Raw genomic sequence first — 27,774 nt, 5'->3', positions numbered from 1 at the left:
TTTCTCTAAATACCTCCCTTAGGTTCAGAGGTCTTTCCACTTTGTCTTAGTTTGAAATTCAGAGGAAGGAAGAGGTTTTCCACTCTTTTCTTTATAATATATTTTACCCTTGAACCTGTGACAAAGCAATTTGTGATATAAATGTTTCTATAATTTTCTAACTACCAAATGTGAAAATTCTAAAGAAATGACAGGATCTGTCAATAAAGAACACAGTGTATGTTGTCTACTTTGACTTTAGCAGGACTTCACTCACTGTCTCCAATGGTATCGATCGTATCTAGGCTGGAATGTTATCGTTGTCCTGGGTGAAAAACTATCTGGACCATTGATTGAGTTGAAGGGACACCCTAGCTGGTGGCTGGTTACAGGCAGACATCTTCAGGAGTCTATCTTGGGTCCTGTTCTGTTTAACTGTTTAATATTAAAGACCACGCTGAGGTGGTGGAATATGTTTCCATTAAGTTGGTTGTTTACACCAAACTTTGACTGTACTGAGCACGCTTGAAGGGAAGACCACTGTTAAAGGGGGGAGAGGGGGGCTCTGCAAGCTGGAGTAAAGGGCCAAGGGGTCCCTCATGGAAGGCGGGGAAATTCAGCAAAGACAGATGCAAAATCCAACACCTAAGCTGAGAAGGACCTTGGATTCTTGGCTGACAGTAGGCTAAACATGAGCCTGTATGGGTCCAGGATTTGCTGTTTTCCGGTGGCTGAATCCTTGTTAAATCTCCTCACTAAGTTTTCTCTTTTCACCTAGAGCCCTGTCAGGTCCTTCTCAAATGAAACAGTCACTTGCTGGGGTCACTGACAGGATCATATTGTATGTTCCTCTGTTATCATTAATATTTGTTTCCATCTGTCTTTGTAAAGCATTTGTCTCACTCAAGAAGGTCTTCTTTAAATAGATAACTAGGAAAGATGGAAATATTGTGGTGATACCACACACATAGTTTACAATATCTTTATAGTGCGAGCTTGATTATTTGGTGTGCCCTCACTATTAAAAGTGATTAATTTTTCTAATATTAAGAGTTTATTTGACTACCCTTTATATTAATGGGTTCGTATATGAATGTTTATTACTTCTTGTGCTTTCCTCTATAACTTTTCGATGACCTTACAAATAATGTTACTCTAATAAGGATATATATATGAGTGTTCTCCTGAAATAAAAATCTCTCCTGTTTATTTCAAACAAGGCCAAATATTCACTTTATATTAGTCAGCCAACTATACTATGATTCCCCTGAGCTGCATGGAATGGAAAGACATTTCTCTCAAGCACACAGGAGACAGCCAACTCTCTCTTTGTTTCCTGTGCCCTAATTATTCCATTATATTTTGACATCCTTTCTGCTGAAATGACACTGACTTTAAAAAAAAAAAAACATATTTCATGCACGCTTTGGTGAGTGTGCTAAGAATATTACATATTGAAATTTGCTTTCATTGTGGGGCAGTATTTGAGTTCCCTTTTGGGTTTGAGTAGTCAGATTATATTGTTAAAACACAGCGGTGTCTAGAAACTACAACTTACACCAGGAAAACACTGGCTTTTAAAATGTTTTGTTATCACAGATGACTGCGAATGATCATTTTGATCCTTGTTTTTGGTTGATGTTTTTTTTTACATCTGTCTTGTTTGTTTTAAAATATTCAAAATATTGTCAGACAAGATAACTTCAGAAAAGACTAGACATTATATATGAGTTAATAAAAAGTATATCTATGATTTCTGATGTTTAATTACATGTCCTTCTTTGGGAAATAAATAAAAGCCTTTGTAAAACTATCTTATGTTAAAAAATAAATTACAAAGAGCCACTAACACCTTACAGACATATTAGGCAAGTTTGTTTAATAAAATATTATAGCCTAACAATTGTCCAGGGATCCAGACAAAAATACTGGGAAAGAAAAAAATAACTCTAAGGATTGAAAAAATGAGATTATCTTTAATTTGGTTTGAAACTACACAGTAATATCTCCAAAAGAGTAATGCTACTGAACAGTGATATCAACTACATCATTTTGATCTAAATTATGCAGAGAAATGGCTAAATACTTCTTTTAATAACATTTTTTAAAAAAATAATTCAATGTTAATATTATTAAAATCACTAACAGGGCTAATAAACCAACAACTAAACATTGAGTTAGGAAAGACTAAGCTGTCACAAACAGATCTACTAGAATTTTTCAAAAATAATTCTCTTATATTTTGTCTGCCATATACTGTCTCAAGTTCCCTTAAAATATTACAGATAATAGGGTATGTTTCTATAGTGAATTATAAGGTCTGTTTAAAAACAATCTCTGTGTTAAAGCGATGATTGTATATCTTTTTTTGGCCTTCCACCATCAGAAAATTTTAATTGGAAATATCATATCTTTATGAATAAAATATTCCAAATAATAACTTTTCACTGTTGTTTCTAACTGGTGTCCCAAGTGCCACACAAATTAGATCAGAACACCATCATATCCGTAAGCGTACCTTGATTTTTTAGAGAATACTCAAGATTTGACGCTAGATCCTAGGTGCGGTAAATTCAGCCAGAGTTGTATATGGAAGCAAGAGGCAGGTCTTTCGGAAGACAATATATAAGGAAGCCTTCTCCTCTCACCATCTTACCACTCCCATTCTGACTCAACACTGTGGTCAGCATGTCAGCCCACCATGTGGGACTGGTGTCACAACATAGGTCCTATCAGAGCCCCTAGGGGCAAACCCAGGGACAGATGGTTTTTCCAGTAACCTCCCCAGCACCTCTCAGGAAGCCTTCCTCTGTTTGAAGCTGCACCAGCTACAACACATACTCTAGAGGGAACTGTGGAAGAGTCTATAACGATCTGTGACATCTTATTGATCATTGCATGGCCCCTGAAAGAACACTGCAGAACAGCCAGGAAACCTGGGCTGCTCTTCTTATTGGTATCATTACACTTATATAGCAGCAACAGAGTGCTTATCCAGAAGAACAGCTCCTGCCTCCAAAGTAATTCCCCTAATAGCAATAAGCAGAGGGTAATGACCAGAGTCAAAGCTATCCTCATCCTCATTCTCATAGTAACAAGCAGAGAAATCAAAGAGCAGTTACAGAATGTGTGCATCCTGTCTCACACCCTCTAATGTTGCCTCATTGAATCATTCAAAGTGGCTCACAGACTTCTCTCCAACCGCTCTTCCATTCTCCCAGCTTCTCTCCTCTCCTTAGCCCAATCTCAGGACCCTTGTTCCCACGTTGCTATCTCTGCACCAAGACCTGGAATGTGAGGATGCACAAACCCATTCATAACAACTAGCAACCTCAGAGTCTGGGAAAATTCCAGCCAATTTCTCACATTATTACAATTGATGCAGCTTACATCTAAGTCTGAGGTATTTTTTTCTCTTGTCTAAAGTCATGGCCCTTGACTGGTCAAGGCAAGTGATATATCCTAAACTATGAAAGCTTAACAAGGCCTTAGTTCTCCAGTTTCAACACCTAATAAATTGTTGTTCCTTATTTCTATTCTATGTCCCCGGAGGATGCTGTTTCAGCAGAAGATGTGGAGAACAGTTGATTTCCCAGAGGTGTTGCTCAAGACAGTAAGGTAGGGCTTTTCCCTAAGACTGTATTGTAGACTCAAAACACACTATCTGGGTATCTGTGATGCACGTGGTTTGAGGGAGAAAATCCCTGCAAGGAGGGGCTTAGTGATGAAATGTAAGGTGGGGTAAGTATGTTCTAGTTCTAGCCTTATTCTGCTTTACCCTTTTGGAAAAGAATTACTCTGGATCAGCTATCAGTATCATGATTGTCACCACAGTCAAAAGCAGGTTTCATTCTTTCTCCATTTTCATCTCAAATGCTGTTTTGAAGCTTGTGAAAATTGCTCTGGGATACAAGAGAAATGTACCTATAAGTAAATGTTCATTTACTGGTATGATTCACTGCTGCCTACAGAAAACAGGAGAGACTGTTGTAATTGTGACATAAAGTTGACAGTGTATAGACATTAACCCACGGTGTGTAAATGGCAGTGAAGGACGGTAGTTGCCTCTGTGCTCTCCATGAAACCCACAGTTCATCACTTATCTTGTGGCACTGACATATCTGGGCTCTGTGGACCTCTCCGATTTCTCTCTCTCTACAAGCCAGAAGGTAATCACAGTGTAAGTTGAGAGCATGACATTATTGTTTCTCATGCTAAGCAACTGCAAACTGCTCCCAGGAGGATGCCTATTTATTACTGGCTCTGTGCTGTGAAAGACTGACCTAATGAAGCGATACAGACCAGCTGATGTTGGCAATTCTTGAGGCATGGACAATTAGAGGTGCATTTATTGGCAAAATATTTATGCCCGAAAGGCTGCCACATACAGGTGCCCCACTCTTTCTTCTGTAATTGTCTAATGTAGATCAGACCAGTCAAGTCATAACAGTGCCTAACTCTCTCCACCGAATGCAAAAGGAAGCCCATGTCAGCAGTTCAGATGTAAATATTTACTGTGCAGATATTTAAAAATAGTTGAAATGGTTTCTGTAACTCAGAAACTGAAAAACACTGTGCCTCCTTCTAATACTCAGAGGCAGGTGAAATCATTGGAGGACTAGAACCCCTAGTTGCTATCGTACACCTATTCTCCCTTTCCCCCTACACAGTTTACATCCATCTATCGAATCATCCAGCTATGTTTCTCACAAAACTAAAAAGAACACAAAGAAGGAAGAAAAAACATAACTTCTAAACTTTCTTATTATTTGATGACTCCAAATATGAAGGGACAAACTGTCCCTCTCCCCAACAAACAACAGGTAATAAAAATATAGAAGTATGTAATGACTGCCTTACTTTTAAGTCTTAATCCCCACAGTGAATGTTAAATGAATGGTCAAAATCAAGCACGTGGTGCCAGAATGCCTGAAATCTATATACCAAACAAAGCACTTGGCACGTAGCTGTCACCTGCTAAGTTATGATGAAAACTGAATACAGTATTCAAGGTGCAGCCTCATCAGTGCTGAGTATAGTGGGACAATCACTTCCCTTATAGATTTAACCCCATTTATCGCTACTCTTTGTGCCCAGCTATCCAGCCAGTTTTTTACCCAGCAGAGGATATGACTGTCCAGGCCAGTTTCATGAGCAGAATACGTTGAGAAATGATGTCAAAGGCTTTACTGAAGTCTAAGTACACTACATCCACAGCCTTTCCACCCTTCATTAAGTGGGTCGTCTTGTCATAGAAGGTGACCAGGTTAGCTTGGCAGGATCTGCCTTTCATAAACCCATGCTAAATGGACCTGATCACCTGGTTGTCTTGTGTGTGCTGTGTGATAGCACTCAAGATGACCTGCTCTATGACCTTCCTTGGCACTAAGGTCAGAGTGACAGGCCTGTAGTTCTCCGGATCCTCCCTCTGACCCTTCTTGTGAGTGGGTGTAACAATTGCCAACCTCCAGTCAAATGGAACTACCTCCAGTCAGCCAGGACTTCTGGTAGAATATATAATAACTCATCTGAGCAGATACCATTTTAAAGTGTGAAGTCTAGTTAAATAGTAGACTCTGTGCAAGAGTTAATCTCTACAGATCTGCCTTTAAAAAATATTGATGGCAGAGATGTTAATTGCCAAGTAAAACAACTTATATTCTTAAGGCAGGCTACATCTTTTAAAACTCAGTAGAAACAGGTTCCAAGCTGCACATATCTTTAAACTTCAAATTCCCATATAAACAGCAGCTAAAGCATGCAGAAAGTTCAATATATTTTCTCTAAGGCTAGTTGATGTAGGAAGATTTTCATGTGATGTTTTCTCTTCTACCATCAGTTCAAGGATATAAACAGTGACTGATTTAAACCTGCACTCCTTTCAGGTTGATATACCTGACTGAAAAAAAACAAAAAAGAAAAAAGTCTCACAGCTGGAATTCTTCCTGAAAACTGAAATAGATGACAAAGTAAAAGACCAATCTTCGTCAGACACTTAATGAAGACAGGCTTCAAGGGGTTTTCTATACCACAAATTACTTTACACTCCAGGATAAGACAAAACCAGCAGATTTCTGCAGCTGAAGATTGCAATCACAGCAGAATAAGGAAAATAGCAAAAACATATTACTTATATTACTTGTTAAATCACTTACACTGGTTTTCCTTTGGATTCACAAGTCAAAATTATAGTTTGTCCTTCTTCAGGCCATGAATTGGAAGAAATTATTTTAACTAAAGGTGTATCTAGGAAGAAAAAAAAAAAAGAGACATCTTGTTGATACACAAGAAAAAAAAAGATTTATTATCTAACGGTACATTATTCTCTCTTTACAAAAGACTATAGCATAGATTTAATTTATATTTGGAGATGCTTTTATATGGAGCCTTGTGCAATATTCATTGTCTTCAAGAAGGCAACAAAAATGACCAATGGAACTAAAGCAGTAACTTTTTTATATCCCGAGGAAACACAGATAGAAAGCACATGAGGAAATAACTTTTTTTTCTTCCTGTATTCAATGCAAACACTCATATCGTATGACTATTCCAAAGCCTGCTAACAATGAAATAAAAAATATTGAGGATGAATAACAAGTACTCTGTGAAATTGTTTCTTTGTCTACTTATAAGTTGATATGATGGAATGCTGCTATTGGAGGAATGAATGCAATAATATACATTTGAATAAGAACACTTTTATTGTTGCAGAAGCTTGAAACTCATAATAAGAAAGCCACAATGGGACTTCAGATAAAATAGCTTATTATAAGCATTTTACAGGATATTATTTCTGAAATGCAAGAGGGCTGCCCGTAAAACAGAACATTCTTTTTTTTAAACAAAATTTACAAAGAGAATGTTTTAAATATCTGTAAGAAGCACTATATAAAGTCTGTTGTTTGACTTAAATAATTTAAAGTATTATTCCTATATCTTGGAATTAACTTCATAATTTCAATTCCAAGAATACACACAATATAAGTACTGTGAACTCATGGAGAATAAAACACCTTCAGTATATCTTTAGCTTTTAAAACATCATGCCATCTGCCTTGCAAGGATATATTCTCATAATCAAAATTTTTTACATGAGTTAGAGGGGGCACCTCTTATAAGGAAAAAGAAGACCACAAAGAAAAACATTTCTACACAAACCAGTCTTTTCCTTAGGAAATGAAAAAAAGAGTTCATAGTCATAATGAGGATAATTTTCAAACTCAATAAGAAAACATAAATTCTTATTTCCTGTTCTTGTTTTCCAAATAAAAGTGTACATCTTCATCCATGGTGCAAGAAATACTTTAACCTGCGGATCTAAGGTATGTTTTGTCTCATCCAATTTGCAATTCCTATTTCATTAGCAGAATGGTAGCAGTGACACCACAGGTATGCTATTATCAAGCAAATGTGAAAGACCATGACAATACAACCTTATAAAATCAAATTGAAAAAAATAGTATGCTGTAACAATATTATTCCTCATTGAGATGCTAATAGTCTTGTTAAACACTATATGGCATATAAACAACTAAAGATGTTGGAAGCATTTTTCTAACTTTGGTTTTTATTTTTTGGCTTATCATAAGGTATCAACAAGACAAGAAAAGGGGAAGGTTTAGTGTAGACATGTCATAATTCCAATGAAAGCACTGTCAGCATCATTTAGCTTTCAGTACACCTGCACTAACCACACACCAGTAGCAAATCTATTCCACAAGTTCATCTTTGTAAGGACCCTGCAAACCATTATGCAGGTGACTAATTCTTTGGAGGTCGTGCTGGCATTTCCTTCATTTTTAGCATTTGTTTAAAGCACTGACCTCAAGTGCCTTAATAAATCAGGGCATCAAGTACTTCTGTGATTTCAGTGGTACTATTGAAGATGAATAAATTACTCTCTTGACTATACATTGAACCAAAGGAACAAATTAGTATCACATTGGAATACATGAAGAATTTAACTGAGGGAAGGAGACAACTAATGCAATGAGATCAAGAGGTTTCCAGAGAAATATGAAAAAGAGCTAAATCGATGGAAGTGATCATGATAGCCGCAGGTGAAGAAAGAAATTAAAAGCCTTTCTAGCTAGCATTATTGGCTTAAATATTTAAGAAATGATCAGCCTCTTATATGTTACTCTAAGTGACCCACATAAAATAAAGGGAACTTAAGACAATTAAGTTTTCATTTGCATGGATCAATGCAATGCTATTTCCCCCAATTTGAAATTCCCATTCAAACTTTATTTAATGCCCTGGGAAGTGCTCTGTTCCCTACACACTTCTAAATTGAGCTTACTAACACAAGATAAAAAAGGTCTTATATTTATATTTCACTCTTTAATGCACAATAAGACAGTGTAGAAAATATTTTCCCTTGTGGTTTTCCCTAGTAATTGACTTGCATAGTAACTACTTATTTCTTTAAAACAGGAAACGTAGGGATTAATTCAATATACAGCTTTTAAGGAAGCCAAAAATTTACAATTTTTTATTTTATGAACAACCTTTTTTTCAAAAACTAGTTGATATTCTATTCTGGGTGCTTCATTCTCAGTGTTACTGTCAGTTCCTTTTCATGGTGTAGTTGATTTCTCTCCAGAATTAAAGTGTACACTTACAAAAGGAAAACTTTTAAGGCAAACTAGTCCTCCACTTCCACATTCACATCAATATTTAAAATGAGAAGGAAACTTTAGAATTATTGCATCAAAACTAACCTAAATATGTTATTTTAACAAAGATAATAAAACCCTTCTGGCTGATATTTTTCCAGAACACAAATTGCGATTAGAAAATACTGCCTCCTGCTAGGACGGTTCACTTTCGAAGAATTTGAAACATATAAATATATTCTTCCAATACTATGATCTTTAACCTGTCACACCCAGAAGTGTAAATTGTAACAACTAGAATAACACCTAATCACCACAAACCAAAACCAGCACTAGAAAACAAAGTCTAAAGAAAAAAAAAAAATGAGAACAGCAATACAGTAAGAGGTTGATTTATTTTCAGATATGTTTATCAGCTTGTTAGAAGTAATGTGGATACATTCAAAAAAATCTCTACTTTTACAAACAAAACAAAGAAAAGGAGTAGGATCAAGGGTGCTATTGTCTGCTGTTATCAGACCTACTTGCTGCTCCTCCTCTAAAATCAGCAGAAGAATACCAACTTCCATCAGTTAAACTTAACAGAACTTTAATAATTTGAATATTTTTTAGGATTTGGCCCAGTAAGTTTATGGTGATAAAATACTGTAGATCAATATTTTAAAAGTAGAATTCTTCTGAACAAGGGATCTGTGACCAAAATCTCTCTACAATACCTACAAATATGCCTTTATCCTGAGCTCTAAGAACAATATGGGATGAATAAATATTCTGAAAAGGATAAGCATTAAGAAAATTCCATTTTTTTTTAAAACAAAACAAAAAAAAAAGACACAGCAGTTTATGTGAGTGTAGGTAATACAGCAAGCCCTGACAGTAAAACACATTGGTTTCAAAACCCAGTGACTTATTTATTTACATGCATTTCCAGCAGTGTGAGAGCTGTTTTGCCCTTCAGTCTTTAACTTGAGTAATGAGGTACTTATGAGCTGTGATTGATTGCTACCACCAGTCTGAACTGAGACTCAAAACTATCTTTAGACACATAGCAAGACATTTTCTACCCGCTATAAGCCAAGAATCTGCCTGGAAATAACAGCTTAGCAGTGGTTACAGATGAAAACTAGGGGCAGAGGGACGAGGTTTCTACATATTCTTTCCTTTTCCAGCAGACCAAAGGTAAAAGTTCCAGTAAGCAATTCTGTTTCATCCATCTTTCTAGGATCTGAGTACATCTCATTACACAAGACCAGGGAAGACATTTCAAAGCTTTGAGAAGAATTATCTATTTTTGGTAATATTATTTCTATTCAGGAACATACAAACTCAGTGAGTGAGTGTGGAAAATTGATTTCAGTTTAGACTGCTAATGAATGTTATCTGATATATGAAGAAATTAAACATTTTAGCCCATGATTTTGTTGTATTCCTAGCAATAACTAATGTCAACTTTAATGCCTCGTGGAACTGCTTTAGTTATTGTTTTAAACTATTTGAAGCTATTTCAAAATAAAGGTGTTTTTTTCAGTTATCAGATGTTTTCTGCTAATCAGATCCCCAATGCTAAAAGGTTTCTTTTATTTTTTTTTTTCAAAATGCATTTGGTTTTACAGCATTTGAAGTAAGAAAAAGTTCATTATTTATTTATATTATTGTATCGCCAAGCCCTTACAAGGTTACATGCAGGCTTAAATTTCTTCATATAAATTTCTTCACAAAAATTTCCTCATCTAAAGTAACATGATAAATTTATATTGAACTATATGTGTAAGCCCTTGACAAGCAAAGCACAGAAGCAGAAACTGAATTAGTAAAAATAAATAAATTTGCTTGAGACCATAAAGCAGGTCACCAACAGAATCATAAAATGAATCTCTATTGCTTCTTAATGTCAAGGGAGTAGAAATATAATCTGTCCCCTTTTTCCAAACTGGTAACATTTTTATTCAGGTAAGGAATTTATGTTTGCACATTATTATTTCATTATGAAATGTAGTGCCCCTTCAAGTATTTGGGTTTTTAAATGTGTTTATTGCATGAAGTCTGGAATTCCTACTTCTCAAAGTAAAATCTGCTGATGAAAATCTCCTGTAATATTATCCATCTGTGGTTTTGCATGCTATAGAGTGATTTTGAAAAATGTTTGAATCTTCTCGTTCTACCTGACTACCATGTTTTTGTCATGACCTCAGCAGTGCAATAATAAATATAAGAAAAGTTACTTGCTGTTTAAGTAACAATCAGGTCTATTGGCCTCAATCTACAGTTTTGGGAAGTTTAGTTCACATCATTCTAAGGAAATGGGTGACAGTATCAAAAAATCGCATCTTGGTTTCCACTGTTGCCCCTTCCTCAGAGAATGTATTACTTTCTGGTGTGTAGGATATTAAAAGACGTGGTGCAGAAAAATTGTTACATTTGATGACAGCAACATATAAGGTTCAACATATATAAGATGTATAGTGATCATATATAAGATGTTCAAGTGATCTCTTGAATTATCTTAGTTTAAGACTCTTTGGGGTTCAAAAGAAAAATATATTGTTGAAGTCCTTTCCTCTGTGCATGACATACATCAATGTGATATGTGCTGTCTAAATTTCTATTCCTTATAGTATAGGGGATTCTGTGTTTTTTTTATTTTTCACAAAGTCCCATTTAGTCTTCCAAGTTCAAACTAGTACCAAAAAAAGCTAGATCTAGTTGAACATGGTACAAAGAAAGGGAGGTACAGCAGTTCAAATCTGTTTGTCTGTTGCAAATAAAAACGTACACCACCACACAATATAATATTACAATGTAATTATTAAAACTTCGAAACAATGCCCTGCCATCTGATTAGTTTCCATGCAACAAAATTCAAAACAGGCAAATCAGGTGCCTTTTTTGATATCAGGGCAAACACAATGCTGTCACTAATCATGTCCTAAATAACTGAAAACAGCTCATTAGCATCATTTGATCCCAGGTCTTCACTGGAATACTTCAATTCTGCTGTGTGTTTTCTTTGAAGGTGATATTCTCTCTGTAGCTTGTTTTATGAACATCTCTCCACCTGCAGTAAGAAGCTGAGTTTTTTGAAATGAAGTCCGTGGTCCTTATCGGAATTAATGTTTGAACACAAATTATGTTAACAGTAATAGTAAAGGCACTAATACAGGGAGGGATGAATACATCACTTGCTGGGTTTGTCGGAGGAAGCAAGTGCTCATATTACATCAGGGTGCACTACAAGTGTTAGTCAAATCCCTCCTTCTGAAAACATTGATACTAACTTCTTATTTAATCTTCTGTGGATGAAGACTAGATGTTTTTAATCACCTTTTGTGGCTAGAAGTTTTCTTCTAAGCACAATCATTTAAAAACCCTTAAAAGTACTGCTAGTAAGAGAAGATTTTGTTTAATGATGTAATTCTGCATTGGGTCCAATAATATGAAATATGACATTGGATAGACTCAGGAAAAAAAGTATGTTTGTGTTACAGAGCAGCACTTCACACTGTGATCAATGAGCTTCCCATGAATCCCAGCTTTTACTTTCGTAAACACTAAACAACACAAGGAACATGTCTTATTAACTCCTCGCTAGTTTGGAAAACACTCACTTAAGCTCCAGTCAACCTCCAGAATAAAATACATAGGCCCTGCCTATGGTATAATATACATGTCATGGCTGCCAGATCATTTGGAAGAGGCACTGAAATGAGATTTCTCTTCTTCTCTACAGGAAACTTTTCTGGGATTTCTAGGAATAGTGGGAGGATTTTCATTGTCTCAGCAAGCAGGTTGTGCCTTGTTCATGTGATGCATGAAATTCTTCTTGGGTTGGTTGGTAAGGCTCACTGCACTCTTCTCTTGCCATAATCTGCTGCATTATTTCTAACAAGAGTCTCAAGAGCAATGGATCATAATATCACTGTGGTAAAGGCACCAATACAGGTGCAGCACTGCTCATAAAAAAGGCAGGCAGTTGGAACTGTTCTGTCTCACTAGCACAAGGCATGGGGCGTTGCTCGCAGGTGAGGTAGCCATTCTTTGTGACCAAACTGCAAGGAGAAAATGTCAGGCAAGATGGATTGTGATTGGCGCTTGACCAGTCAGGATGTAGATGTGCACTTTAACTGAACTTTGCTCATTATAATGTCAGTATAATGTCATTTTAATGTAATTAACACACCTCTTGGCATTCCCATCTACCCCCATCATGCTTCTGAGACAAACCACTCCCAAACCCACTCTCACTGGGCATGAACAATTGGCTTTTATTTGCTATGCCTTCAAACTCAAAGTGAGATTTTCTTCCACTATTCAGGAGTGGAAAACTGGATGACTAAAGCCACTCAAGCTCCATCCAAACTCCGTCCAAAGGTACAAATTATTATAAAAATGAAAACAAAGGAGAAAGTTCTGGGGAAGACTTCAGCCAAATTTTCTGAAGTCAGCTGATGGATTGGATCACATCTTCCCCCTCCCAACTGGGATGTCATTGGGTGAGATCTTTGTTTTATGTACCCTGTATTTTAACATCAGGCTAGCTATTAATATCTCTTTATTTTCATTTTTCACTGTTTATTCTTTACCCGCACATTGGCTTTCTTTGCACTTGCTGCTTGATTGCATGCTGCTTAAGATGTCTTTTTTCAACAGTAGCTTATCCCCAGTCACCACTGAACCCTTATCCTGTCACAAATTGTTGTAATAATATTGATTTTTGTACACATATATATATATATATATAAGTTTCTGGAAACTTTAATCTTTCAATACGATGCTGGTAGGCAGGACAAATTGCAAAGGGTCTGAGGCAGTCCCACTTACTATGAGGGATTTGTCTCTGTGATGCTGTTGGCACTATGTAAGGGATCTGCCCCAGTGATGCTGCAAACACAATCCTAGCAGGCAGGACAAATTGTAAAGAGCTCAAGGCAGCTCTCTTGTATTTTCCCTTTTCCTAACTCTAATGGAGACAGGTAACAACAACATGTCTTTCCTTCATAGTTTTATTTTATGACCACAAACGTTCTGAATATTGGAAAGTTCCACAAATATCTCTGGTATTTTATTGCGGCAGTGAACAGCAACAGTTTTAATGTAAAATAATGTTATGAAATTAAGAGCCCATTAAAAAAAGATTATTGCTCCCTGGTAATAAATGACTGACAGATGATAAGATTTTTAAAGTATTTTCTGAGAGACTAATTCATTTATTTTCTACCTGTTTTTCTCTGTTTGGTTGGTTGTTTTTTTCTTTCTTTTTTTTTTTTTTCAAAAAGCATGTTTGTAAATCTATTTTATATCACAGTTTTCTTCATTTTTCATCACACTTTTTCGCTCTTATTTCCTTGGAACCTTTCCATCATTTCCAGATGCAAAGATAAAATAAACAGATATGCCTGAAAATTATGATGTATGTACTTTTCAGATTAATTGGCACTGGAGCAAGCATAGGATAGGAGAGTTGAAGGTACCTTGTTTTTTGCTCCAGAAGCCACGAAAAGATGATAATTTTCATACACGGATAGAAATTAAAAAAAAACCTCCTTGAATATTCTGTATTCCTACACAGTTTTATTGCTATTCCTAAAAAAACCCCGAAGTAATTAAGCTTAGAGAAAAAGACTTTTAAACTAAATTCCAAGGACAAGCTACTGTAGTATGTACAAAAATCAACATCAAATTTGATATCCCAAATGAGATCTGAAAGATGAGAGAGGAGTACTCTAATCAGCTCTGTGAAAGTGCTCACCATTTTTAATAGCTTTTACACTTACCAGCTGCATGCATCCTACAGCTGTGAATCAACATTCCACTAAATTGGGCTGCTTTTGTAAATGGCAAATACCACGGCTTTTGCCTGTGCCCCATGGCTTTGAATAAACACTCGCAAAGCAAGACTGCATTGGTAAACGTCATCAAAATACCCTGGGAGATACAGTAAGTTTGGTGCTCTGCTTCAGAATGTAATAGATGACTCATTGCTTAAATAGACGAGAGAACAGCTTAGTATTACGTATCTGACAAATTAGTTCATTATTAGTATTTGTGGGCGAGACAATCTAGATCAAATGATTGTGCCATGGCAGTGACATTTCATTTCAATAAATGTATTCAACAATACTGCAAAATTAAGCTTTATGATAATTTTTAAATATCTAGCTTGGATCAAAATGAATAGTTGGTATCATATCCACATGGATATTCCTATATCTTCTTTTTAAACTCCTTTAAAAAATACTTTACAGTCAAGCAAATTTAGAAATAGCATATGGTCCCTTTGTTATCTGGGAATCTTTGATGACTATTATGTTACTTTTCATCTTGTCTCTTTTAGTTTAGTTTAAAAAGATGTTTGTTGAAGAAAAAAGTAATAACAGTTTGTACCAGAAGAGTGTAAAAACACTCTCCTGGATGAAAACCAACAAGCCAAATGCCAATGTGTGGTGAAAAGAAAGCCTGATCGGTGAAATATTCCCTTCTGATACTTCAATATCATGAGTGCTTTAATTCAAACACTAACCTTGCAGAAACCCTTTTAGTTACTAATTCTGTGAGCAGTGATTATCTGCTTTGTTAAAAATATTCGTAGTACCTATTTCAACACTTCACTCATCAGTCATACCTTCACTGCAATTACTAAAGAAAAAAAGTAATTAAAATTTGATAAGTACGTATGTGTAGCTTGGGGTGTGAGAAGGTGGAAGAGAAGATGGAGGTACACTAGCAAAGTTCCACAGTTCCTCTCTGCTCCACTTAAAATGCATTAAAACCTTATCCTTCCTTTGTCATGTAAGGTGTTCATGGATCATTCTTACCTAGTTTGTGCTTGGTCTTAAAACTGGCAGAGATAAATGTGAGCATGGCATTGGATATATTGGTAGACCCTACTGAATTAAGTGGTAGACAGAGTGGCACTGTCACCAGTTCTAAATCTGTGACACTTCGTGGAGATAGCTACCACCAGCAGCAGTGCCTGTTTAAATGTAACTATTCCCTTTTACACATTTTTGCAGAATAGGTCACTGGCTTCTTAGTTATCAATTAAGTCCCATACACGTGAATGATATGGTAGAAATAATATTTTCTTTGGCAACTCAGTTCTGTTTTCTTCAGTGAACCCAAACAATGTGTCTGAGTTTTACAGCTTTTATGTTGTTTAATTATTTCTGTCATGCCACTTCTTCAGACTAAACAATTTCCATTTTGCCAGTCTCTGCAGATTTGTAAGCCTCCCTGTTCCATTTAACATCTCTGGTTCCTCATGTTGTGCTTTCTCTAACTTATTTATATTTTATCTCATTTTTGCCATGTCACCCAAGAGGAGTAAAGGAAAAATGGAAGAGAAAAAAATCCTTCTGCCTAAATCATGCCTACTATCAAGAAATGCCTGAGTCAGCACATGACCTTCCAGTGTAATTTTATCTCTTGCATCCTTAGTTTCTTTTGCTTAATGCTGTAAGTTTTCTGTTATGTCTTTTGAATATTACTTTGAATATGGCTTGAGAATTGTAGCACATTCAAAACTGCTGAAGGAGTAAATAAGAGGTCTGGGTGCTCAGCATACCCAAATACCCCTTCAAGCTTTTCTCTGATGTTCATATCAGATACTGAGCACTGTAAAAATTTAATCTATATAAAAATATCTAAGCAGTAGTATGGGGACATTTAAATTTGACTTGTTTCTTATACATATATAGCACACCGTCGTGAAGGGCAAACTTTTATTCATTGGGAGATCCTACTAAAAATCTCTCAATTTTCCTCTAGACTATGTCACCTGCTTTCTAGTCTTTAGTTTTGGAAACAAACAGCTACCCTAAACTGTTCTATAGGGAAAGCCTGGAACAGCTCTGTTGTTCTGTTATTACATTTTTTACATTCACTGCCTGAACGTGATCACAGCTGTAACCTGGGATGTGAGCTATACATATTGTAACCTGATGTGCAACTTCTCAGACATTGGCCTGTCATTCGGCCACTCAGTCTTTACTTACCTGTTACTGCTACCTGATATAAAGTAGATATAACAAGTATATCTAAAAATTTGCTTCCTAGTGTTTCTGTAAATTCAACCTTTCACTATATATCTCTAAACATAGATCACCTAATATATTCAGATTATATCCATGAAGGCATTCATCTTATCAAATACAAATTGGATAAATTATTTTTTCAAAACGACTTCTATAGTAACTGATTGTTACTTAGATTAAGAGATTAAAAAAACCAGTCAGTTAGTCTTGGGGATATTGCTGCTGGGGTTTCTGGAAGAGATCATTATTTCTGCAACCTGCCTCCTTAAGTAGAGAAAGGTTTAGCACTATAGGAAATAAGCTGCACTGTTGAGGTTTTTTTTATTCCATTAGACTAATTTTCTGGTCTTTTCAGGTAGATGAACTAACTTGTTCTCTTTATTATGTCCACCAAAGAATATCTTCCAGTGACTTGACTGACTCACTGTGGGAATTTCTACTGATGACAATGGCACGTGGCCGTTGTGACTAAATTTACTACGCAACCTCAAACGCCTACAGTAAGGCCTGTAAGGTTCTGTCCCCAGCCTTCTCTCCCCAGAGAGAAACCAGCTTTTAGCCCACCAGTGCTCATTAATTCAGAAACATTACCCCACTGACTGAAAGTAGCATCTGCAAGTGGCAATGCACTGTGGTTCAAATGTCTTTTTCATCCTTCCATCACAGGCTTTCTATTTCCTATGCCTATAGGCCTACTTCTCCAAAATAGAATTATATTTATTTTATATTTATTTCCTGGACATCCTACTTTTAATATTTTTAAATGTTCCCTCCCAAACTCCCACTGAAATTTTCTTGAGCTCTCTCTAAAACCCAGGAGAAGCAGACAAAATAACCTGCCAATATCATATTTTAAAGTTTCTATGTAGAATAGACAAGCCACTCAGTGGATTTTCCTACAAGACATTTTAGAGAGGAATAAGTTATATTAGATTATATTTCACTTGTAAACCATATTTGAACATAAGACTCCAGATGGGAAAGGTCAGGACTGTACATTAACCCTTTGAACTAGATATCCCCTTTGAAAGATGAAAGTTTGGCAGTAAATGGACCCACAAGTTTTTGAATTATTTTGCATTTAAATCATGGATTTCTTATTTTCATCCATCATTAACCTAATTGATCTCATTTAAACATGCAAATTGTGTCACTGAACTTCCATGTTCACAGACATCATTCTGTACAGTTTACAGTAACTATCCTTTATGTTTCATTTGTTTCGAGCATTCACTAATATGAAAAGCTTAAACAACAGTATTTTACTTATTAATCTAGTGTTTAGATAATTAAATAGAATGACTTCTTATTTACTTTTTATTCAATATGAAGTGGTGTACATGTACTGAAGGCTGTATCTTTTAATTTGCATTCTTATTATTACTATTTTTAACAGCATCTTACACTGGTAAACATGGAAATGTCCCTTCTTTAATTCAGACAGAATAGAAAGAATGGTCACTGAAACATTGAAATAACATTGAGATACATTGTCCACATTAATATTCACACTGTGATTCAGGGATAAAAAAGTCTTCTTTGGGGAAAGCACCAGAAGTATATCTCAATATATGTAAGTATTCAGTGGAAACTTGAATGTGTACATAGTATAAACTTGTCCCACAATGTAACAGGGAGTCAACTAAAGATCTTGAAATTCTGTTTTTCTCAAGGTAACAGCAGTCCTCAGAACCTCTTCATATAAAGATAAAAGTAAGACCAACCTTTGGAAAGTTTACTTGTGAAGGATGGGAGCATCTGCTGCAAGAGACGGTACCTCTGTCAGACTCAGGTATCCGTTTAAGAAAACATCTGGCTTTTCCTCATGAGGTCCTAAAGGATTTAAACGGCTGGCAGTTTTTCACTGAAGTGAAAAACTCTGGGATAGAAATCCCTGAGTGTTTAGGCTTACAGAGGTTGTCTACCATCAGAATGGAAAGTTTTGTGAAAGATCAAGATCCTGTCTGCACATCGCAGAGAAAACACAGTCCTCTTGCTATTTAAGCAGGATAGAAAATTAGGTTTAATCAATAAGTCTCTATTGCAAGATGAAGGTCAGATAGAGAAACCCACCTGAAAAGCTGAGATCTAAGAATCCAAGGTCCAAGACTCTTATTTAGTAGAAGTGGAGTACATCCTAAAACCAGTACTGCCATAGCCAAGCCCAAGTGATCAAGATATTCAGTGGCATCTTACACTAATCAGCTTCTACTCTCTATTAACTCATGGGAATGTATGATGGGAAGTATACTTCATTGCTAAGGATAAAGGACATATGTAAAAAAAGATCCCTAAGACAGGCCATTACTGGAGCAAAACCCAGCACTCCTTGGTGTCTGAAGCAAAGAGATTGTTCTTACAGCACCCAGAGTCCTGACAAATCAGTAAAAAATAAAAAAAAAAAAATAAAAGAATTGTTCTGAGTTTTGCTCTTATGGCCCATTATTGACACCTTATTTTTTCAGTATGCTTAGCAGAAGGACTCATAAGAGATGGCAGTCTGGTAATGACTTAGTGACTCCCAAAAGGCTGAGTCTGCTGACAGCAGACTGTTTCTTCCAAACAAGAACACATAGCCTAAATATGTCTCATTCCCATAGCTGAGCCCAAGAACTCTGAAGAATGAAACATTAAAGCCAGCATATGTATTACAAGTATATCTGTTTGGATAAAAAAATAAAATAAAAATCTGTTTCCTCAAAGGGAAATTTCTTTTGACATTTGTTATGAACAGCATGCAATAGGATGGGCCATGCCAAGGAATGTGCTGCTGCATCTGTGCGAGCAAGTTACTCTTGAAAGAAGGCTTTAGCTTGAGATATTGGCCACCTTCCACAAGTTCCAGAGGAATCTGAGATGTCACAGTTCCCAAATGTGAATTATTCTAAGATAAAATGGCTATATAAGAGAGCAAATCATGTTAATCTGGGGTAGAGAACTGCAAAGCTCTGGATGTGCAAATCTCAAGCGAGTACTTTCTTTTATGTCCATAGAGAATTATGCCCTTGGAAAATCCAAGTCTTTTCACTGTATCAGATGTTATAGGAGAATTGTGTGCTTAAGCTTACTGACTAAAGATATAGTTAGGTAGACATTTTCTCTCGTGGCAAGGCCAAAACAAGTTACAGTTCTTACAAGCACTCCAGCCATTTTCACTCCTGACTCGACATACAGTCTATCTGTATTATATGAACTGGCTTAATATTTTGGGGCACTGTTAGAAAATAATTGAAAACTTGGAAGGCTGTAACACTTCATTAACCTAGTTAGTAAACCATTCCTGACTCTGGGGATGTATCTCTTGCCAGACTGTCCATATCAAGGATTAAGGCAGTGTGCAATCATGCCAAATATTCCCAGATTTAACTTTTAGCCAGTGTGGCTTTGAGACTGTCACACAGCATAATGAAGGGATGTTCATAAGTGACTGAGAATGACTAATACTGCTGTTGATTGATCAGAAACAAAAAACAATCAGCATCAGTGACGGAAATGTCTTTCAACTTTCATATTTTCTTAACTTTGAGAAAATATTTTCTCTGCCTAGACAGTACAAGCTACTTCCTGAAAGAGGGAAATATGTCTTTGTTCCTAAAACACAGGTACCACTGAACTGCTGGGAAGTTCTGTGAGATATACCTCATGGAATAATAAAAACACAACCAACAAACAGAACAGTCTGGGGGCCAAGTTAAAAAGGAGATAACTCATGCCAAAGTGCAAGAGCATAAATGTTTTTAAGGGTCCATGCTAAGAAAATAACTGAAGTAATTAAAAAGAAAGCACACTAAAAGAAAATTAAAATCTTTTGTCTTAATTGAAGAGCATCAGAGGCAAATGGTCTGCCTCAGCTAGCAGCCAGACAGTTTAAAAAAATGAAATTGTGACACATATTTTACCCATTCAGAGTACAGAAAGACCATCTGTAGGCAATGTAGAAAACTGTCCCTCTTCCTTCGTAATTTATCATAGCTAAGACGTGTCCAATTCTGTGTGCTTTTGCATGGACACACATCTATGCCTTCTGAACAACAAAAACACAGGAAGTCCATGGTTGAAATAGTCATCTTGAATAGTCATCTAAAATATTTAAAATGTAACTAATTAATGAGAATTAAACATTTAGATTTAAAGATTTTTTTTTCTATATATATACTGTTCTGAATTGCAACTGTCAGTGACTTAGGCCTCCTCCATAGACAAATAGTCTAACAGTCAACTATTCATGACCCTTTTCTTGCCCTTTTTTATAATGCCTTATTTCACATAGTACTATATGAATGTGTATTGTATATTGTATTTCACATCTTATGTTTTCACATATTTACACACACACACATACAAATTTCATACATTTTCACTTATTTTTGTTCAGAATGTATAATTGAAGAAACTGTTCCAATAAAACCCTGAAACCAGCCAATTAAAAATATCAGGATAAACTCAGTGAGCATTAGGTAATGTAGCTTTTTGATTAAAATATTCTGCTTTACACCAGCAGAAATCCTAACCCTATCCTGTTGTCAGAGAAGCCTACATTTGTTAATCCATCAGAAATCACAGCAGTACACTGTTGATACACACAGACACACACAAACACACACACACACACACACACACACACACACACTTTTCTACATGGCTGCATGAGTGCATTGCATTCAAGGCATTTTGTTTACTTAATTCAAAATCAATAAGTTTATTTCCCAGACAATAGTGAACATTCTCTTGGAATAGCAGCCTAATTTTAAAGTCAAGTTCAGACATTCAGTACAAAACAATCTAATAACAATCCACAAATGAAGAAAGAGCCTATTACACAAACATTGTTGCTATAGCCTGTAGAAGCAAGTCTGTTGATGGGTATAGACTTGTCAGACTGACAATTCACTGCACATCTGTGTCTGTCAATATGGAATTTACTCAAAATTGCCTCTCTAGACACTTCTTTACATAACACATATTTAGCTTATTAGTGCTGTCATTTGGGAATATGGTCAGCTTTTGAGCAAAATCTCCCCGAGTCTGTTAGCACAGATCATATCACAGCTTCCATTTTAGAATCATGATGACTGGGTTTGAAGTTCAAATGATTTGATTTCACTTTAAAGCTTCAAAAGCAGTCTCTAGGACAGACAATTAATTTTTGCTGAGGTCTTCTGGGTAATTTCCTGTAGTCAGTAAATCCTTAAGGATTTACCTTACCTCACCAAGGTAAGGTAATTACCACTGGGTAATTTTATGGCATTCCATTCAGTGGGAAGCAACGTGCTGGCTAGCTTCTGGTCAGATAAGACCTGAAGGAAAGAGAAGATGTTGCTTTTGGGAAATAACACGTCTGGGACACAGAGGGTGGATGAACTGAATTGACTAACTTCCTAGATATGGCCCAGAAGTTGTACTTGACCTAAAAATGTCGTTTCAGGAGTGTATATTGGGACTCACAGCACACAATTTCATAAATATCATACTGAGAATCTTTCAAAATTTAAGCACTGCACCTGTGATTCTTTAACACAGGAACAAAGTATGTATTCTTAGCTTAGTTTGAATGCAGAGGTAACAATGAAATGAAATATTTCTCTGAGATTTGTATTTATCTCTTACAAGAAGCACTTCCTAATAATCAGTGGCAGCTAGGCTGACAAGCTAACTTCAGAGCAAAGCCACAGGGGATATGAGTCTATTTTAGGTTCAGTGTTGACAGTAAGGGTCAGAGAAAAAATAAACTCAGCAAGTAGTGTCATGCTACCACAAACCTCTGCTGGTCAAGTAGAAACTAAATTACAGCCAAATCTTTCAGCACAACAGAATGATTTGGGCAACTGGGCTGCCCTTCAGTGCACAGAGCATGACACGCAGATGAACATGATTAAGCACAAGTGAGATATAACATAAATTAGTAATAAATAAAGCTCAAAAGATTGGAGGAGCTAATTATCCTACTGTCTGGAATGAGGCACATTATGCTTATAACAGCATTCTTAGTATTTTAATACTTTAATATTTTTAAATCTGAAAAATTAATTTGGAAAGCCCTATGAAAACAAGAACTGATCACAGTTTCCTTCAAGATATCCTTCTTTTGGTCAAGCTATAAATAATATAGTTAATCTCTACTTCTGGACCTAACCATTAAAAAAGGAAAGTTTAGCAGAAGGATTCAGAGTGATATTTCTATTACATACATACCTATATACTAAAATAAAATGAAAGCTTTTATATCTTGAAAGTTTAGTCCTCAGCTTCATTTCATGTGCTGTAATATTAATGGGAAAAGCTGAATGGATTGCTCTATCACACTAACAAAAGCTAAGATTTGTGTAAGAGGATGAAGAGGAAATAAAGTATATTCCATACTGATATTGTTGCTGATGGCATTACTGGCTTTCATTTTGTTAAGTTCACTTCCTATTAAAGCTGTTGATAGAAGCAGCTGTGTGGACTGGACTCATAAGCACCTCTATCTACACCTCTCCACCGACTCATTAAAAGTATGTTTCATATAGTCTCATCATCTAGGATAGATTAAATTTTATTCTGTCTTTCACTAGGCATAAATAAACATTTGTCATTTCAACCACTGCATTGATTGCCTTTTTCTCTATCTATCATCCAATAGATGCAAACACAATCCTGTATTCCTAGAGTCCCATTATTTTCCTTTTCTTCACTTTGTTTTGATGAAGCCACAAATGTTTGGTCATCGTCAGGGGCTAGCTGCTTGAAATGATGCAGACCTTTTTTACTTTGAAGCATAATTATACAGGGCAGAAATGGCTAGACAATTTACTATTGCCCTTTTCTTCTAACCTGTGACAATATATTGATAATTCTTAAGGAGCATCCATGCACCAGAGATAAAAAACTAGTGCAGCTCTGGCGGATGTTGCCTAATCATTGTGCATCCTTTCTCTGCAAAACTGATGCTCATCTGTGCTGTTCTGTTTGAGCATTTTATGGTATTTGTTTTTCATTTCCCATAGCTCTCTGCACATCTGAAATGCACTTGGGAAATTAAGAAGAAGTGGCCTTTGGACCAATGCCACACCAGTTGGTGGTGATTTTAATGCCTATAGGATATCATAGTAACAAATTGTCCTGACTTTTCTCATGGATCCCATATTCATATGCTTTGTTAGCACTACTTTTGCACTGCTGTCAGGTGGCATTGAGAATATATTGGGTCAGCTCACATTGGGTCCTGTGAGCATGCCTCTGGTACAAATAGGATGTCTCTTATATGTTTGAAGTCTTATGGATTGATGGAAAAAAGTCAGCAGTTTCCAGTGATCACAGTAATACCTGTGATGATGGTGAGCAGTATCAGAATAAAATCAAAGAGCTCAGTTCAAGTGCAATTTACTCCATTCAGAGCCTTTAGGATTGTTCTAGTAAATCATCCTTCTCCTCTTTTTCCTTCAAGGTTCTGTGCTGAATCACACCATTATTTCCCTGAAGCTCTTTCTTTTTTTATAAAGCTTCCTTCAGAAACTTCCCCAGTGTCAGACTTCCAAGTCTGTCAGCCACGGAGATGTAGGTGGTAAGGAGAAGGACAGTAATAGCCTGTTCTTAGTCTCCTTGTCACCAGTAATAAAATACTGCTTTCTCCATGGTTTTAAATGGTATTTCCACACTCTCTTCTAAACTTGAGTTTCTTTGGGCAGATTTCTTGCTTATCTTTCCATGTATAATGACTCAATACTAGCGTTGGAGAACATTAAATTGATTGATAGAAAATTAATGGAGCAAGCAGGAATGATAGAGAACTACTTTTGCATTGTGGCTTTTGATAAGTCAGCAGTCTGAGGGGGCAGTAGCATAAAGCACATTAGCAATTGTAAACGCATAGTGCAGTTTGTCCTTGTTAGAAAACATCAGTGAACCCACACAAGAAAGAAAAGGATCTTGTACAACACATAAAGCATGAGCATAGAGGAAGATGCACCACACAGCTATTTAGCAAGTGTCTTGCTAGCTAGGGTGCATATTGGAAGGGAACAACAAATATTCATCAGCTTTTTTTAAGAGAGGCCACAGAAATGTTTTTTTGCCTGATAATCTTATGATGGTCATGCAAACCAGAACACTGTCTTTAGCTCGACTCTCATTACACTGCAGCCAATGTCACTCAGTTTGAATCTCCTATAGCTGTCCTATCTCTGCATCCACTGTTCCATTTGATTTGGTTCATTTCCTGTAGTGCCAACATTTTGAGCAGGGCACCAAGGGAAGAGCAAGCAATTTAGAAGTGAAGGCATGGGCCAGCTCAGTGGCTGATGGTTGTGGGATTTAGAATTTAAGGAAATAAAGCTGTTAAGCATTCAGGTCTCCAATACAAATGGCATCTGAAGCCATTAGGGGAGGCAGGTGTTTAATATCCCTTTGGTGAAAAAAGGCTTTGAACTCCCTCAGTAAAATGATGGGTAGAATGTTTCAGTAAGCAGCTATTTTCAGCATATATTACTAGTGGATGCTAATCCACATCCTCATAATTTTCACTCTTTTTTTTTTTCTTTTTTTCAGAAGGCATTTTTAGTGATGCTGTCAGCTCTGTGCATGGAGTGCTTTTGCCATTACAGCATTTTACGTGTGCTACAAATCTTAGATGTTTATAGAAATAGCCTCATTTAGAAACAAGTTATATATGCCAGCAGTCCTTGACATGGTATCTTGGGAACTAAGTTGCAGTTAGTGGAAGCTTGTCTCCTATGGACAAGCTTATCTGCTTTATAACAGGTTGATTACACCTAACTTAGATTCGGAAAGGTCTCTCCCCATCACCTGTTCTGACAATATTTGCAGATGCCTATTTTTGCTAGCTGGCAATCAAAAGTAACAGGCGTTCTGCAGAAATCCAAGTAGCTGTACCAAGAAGAATGATGAGCATAATGCAAGTGAATATGAAAATGTCATCTGATGGTGAAAAGGTGTTCCCCTGAGTGTATCACAGATTGTAAGAATAAAAACTGACTCAAACGACAAAATGAATTCAGAGTAGGGCACACAGATACATAAGCAGGTTCACTCAACTTTGAAACAATGCACTGTGGAAAACTTCAAGTTTCCAGAAACCCTATTTGAAAAAATGAACCAATATACAGAGATGCAAAACAACTGAAGTTTTGATTATCTAGAGTAACATCCTGTATAGACAAGGTCTAAAAATAAATTCTGAAAAATATTTCCTCCTGGACTCGTGTTATTAACAGCATTACAGAGTATCACTAGCAGGATTCAAAGGTATTGAGGCAGTCTGCTGCAAACTTTTCTTTTTCATACTCTGTTTCAAGTGTCTAGATACTTTCAAGGACAGTTGTGAACTACTATGATCTTGATCTTTAAGAACTCTTTCACATTGCTACAATGATAAACAAAAAAGACAAATGCATTTCCTCTCTACCATTTCTCAAATCAAATTAGGAACTCATTCCCTTACTGTTTTAACTGGTAAAGCTGCCATTAAAATTTTTAGAGTTAGTTCTGTAAAAAAAATACACCTCCTGGCAACCAACCAACCTAATAAATACAAAGCAGATAAGCTGGCTAAAAGAAAGATGTTATGTATTCACACAATACCAGAGACTTTTTTAATTTTGCCACAACAGAAACTCTGAAACAAAACAAAACTATAAAAGCAAGCATGTATAATGTGTATTACTTACAGTGGATTTCTAGAACTTGCATTGCTATCTGAGGTGTAGAGTTTAAGGACTCATGATCTACTCTGCAACTTACAACTGCACCATCATCATTGCGATCTGCTAGGAAATCCATTGTGCTGCTGACTGTGAATGTTTTACGATTTGCATCTTCTTCTTTTAAATATTTAACATCTGAAAGAAAACAAACAGATAAACATTTTTTTCTCCAATACTTTTAGGAAAAGTAGCCCAGCATTATCCATCACAATTGTTGAATTGGTCTCATTAAAACAAGTTTAATAATTAGACTGTGGTTTTAGATTAGAATTGAAGATCCAAATGACTGAGAATATAAATATGACATAAACATATAAGTACTAAATAACAATGAGATACCATATGTCCTCTATGTACTAAAAAAGAAGTAAGAGATTTCAGATTAAAAATTATAATAAATCCCACTAGAGTAGAAAATGACCTAAATAGAATTTCCAGGAAATATCAATTTTAGAAAGCAAATCTTAAATGGCTTAAGCTTCATTTTTTTTTAGATTAAAACCAATTTTGAATCCAGAAATGTGGCCTTTTTCATTGTCTCCAGATAGATGAAGACACTACATAGTTATACAATTTCCATTTTCCCTAAGAAATAATAATTTATTGCATATCAGCACTCTTCTGCCTGTTGGTTGCTAAGTTTTAAGAAATTTCAATTTCTGCCACAGTGACTATTAATAGTTAGGGATCAGGCGGTGAGAGAAATATTGACTGGGTGTAAAGAAAATTTATTATAATCAAATAACAAATGTCTTCAATAATATTGAAAGCAAATACATGAAAATTTGTTCCTAGAGTTACATTTCCAAATTTAATAATAAGAATCTGTATAGATAGTCTTATGCCTATAAGTAATGTACACATCCTTTTGCTTGCTGACTTCAGACAGCTCCTGAAAACATCAACTACTTTAATTTCAGTGAGAGGTTGTGGCTGCTTAATCCTTTAGAAAAACAAAAGCGGTTAATTTCCTAAATGGATGTTTAGAAGCCTTTCTCTAGATATCAATTGCTTGGAAGAGTTCAAGTCTTAGAGTCAATTACCTCTGTAAAAATGATGGTGATACTATAAACTGTTGACATCCTCATCAACAGAAATTCTTTGCTTGTCCACTTTATCAGCTGTATCTTCTTAGATATTTCTTCACAGCAAAATGCAGGTGATTGTAATACATACTAACTGAATGCAAGCTCACCTGGATGCAAGAGCAGTGGAGATCAGCCTACGCTAGCCATCAGAATATTTACCCAGGGATTCTACAGAATTTTTAAATGTGTCTATTGTAGACCACTCTTTCATTTATTTTCTTGCTACCTTCCTCTATTCTAAACACCCTCTTGAAAAATGATTTTTAAAAAAGAGATCCATTACAGATGCACTTTCTCTGGAAATCACTATAATGAAACAGGTTGGGGGATGATTAGACAGTAGCTTTATACAGGAGGA

The 27,774-nt window shown here is 36.0% G+C and overlaps 1 protein-coding gene across 3 annotated transcripts in view; it reads right to left on the bottom strand.

Moving 5' to 3' along the window:
- The window catches only part of CADM2 (cell adhesion molecule 2), a 660,645-nt gene that overhangs the window by 91,125 nt on the left and 541,746 nt on the right, over positions 1-27,774 (bottom strand). For all 3 annotated transcript variants that reach the window (XM_054052742.1, XM_054052751.1, XM_054052759.1), the window contains 2 exons: positions 26,293-26,463; positions 6,135-6,225 (listed from right to left, as the gene is read on the bottom strand). In XM_054052742.1, the coding sequence (XP_053908717.1) occupies positions 6,135-6,225; positions 26,293-26,463 (262 nt within the window). The remainder of the gene's footprint in view (positions 1-6,134; positions 6,226-26,292; positions 26,464-27,774) is intronic.

This window comes from Cuculus canorus, chromosome 1, assembly GCF_017976375.1.
Source record: "Cuculus canorus isolate bCucCan1 chromosome 1, bCucCan1.pri, whole genome shotgun sequence".
NCBI lineage: Eukaryota > Metazoa > Chordata > Aves > Cuculiformes > Cuculidae > Cuculus > Cuculus canorus.
This window is presented reverse-complemented; position numbering and strand designations above follow the sequence as displayed.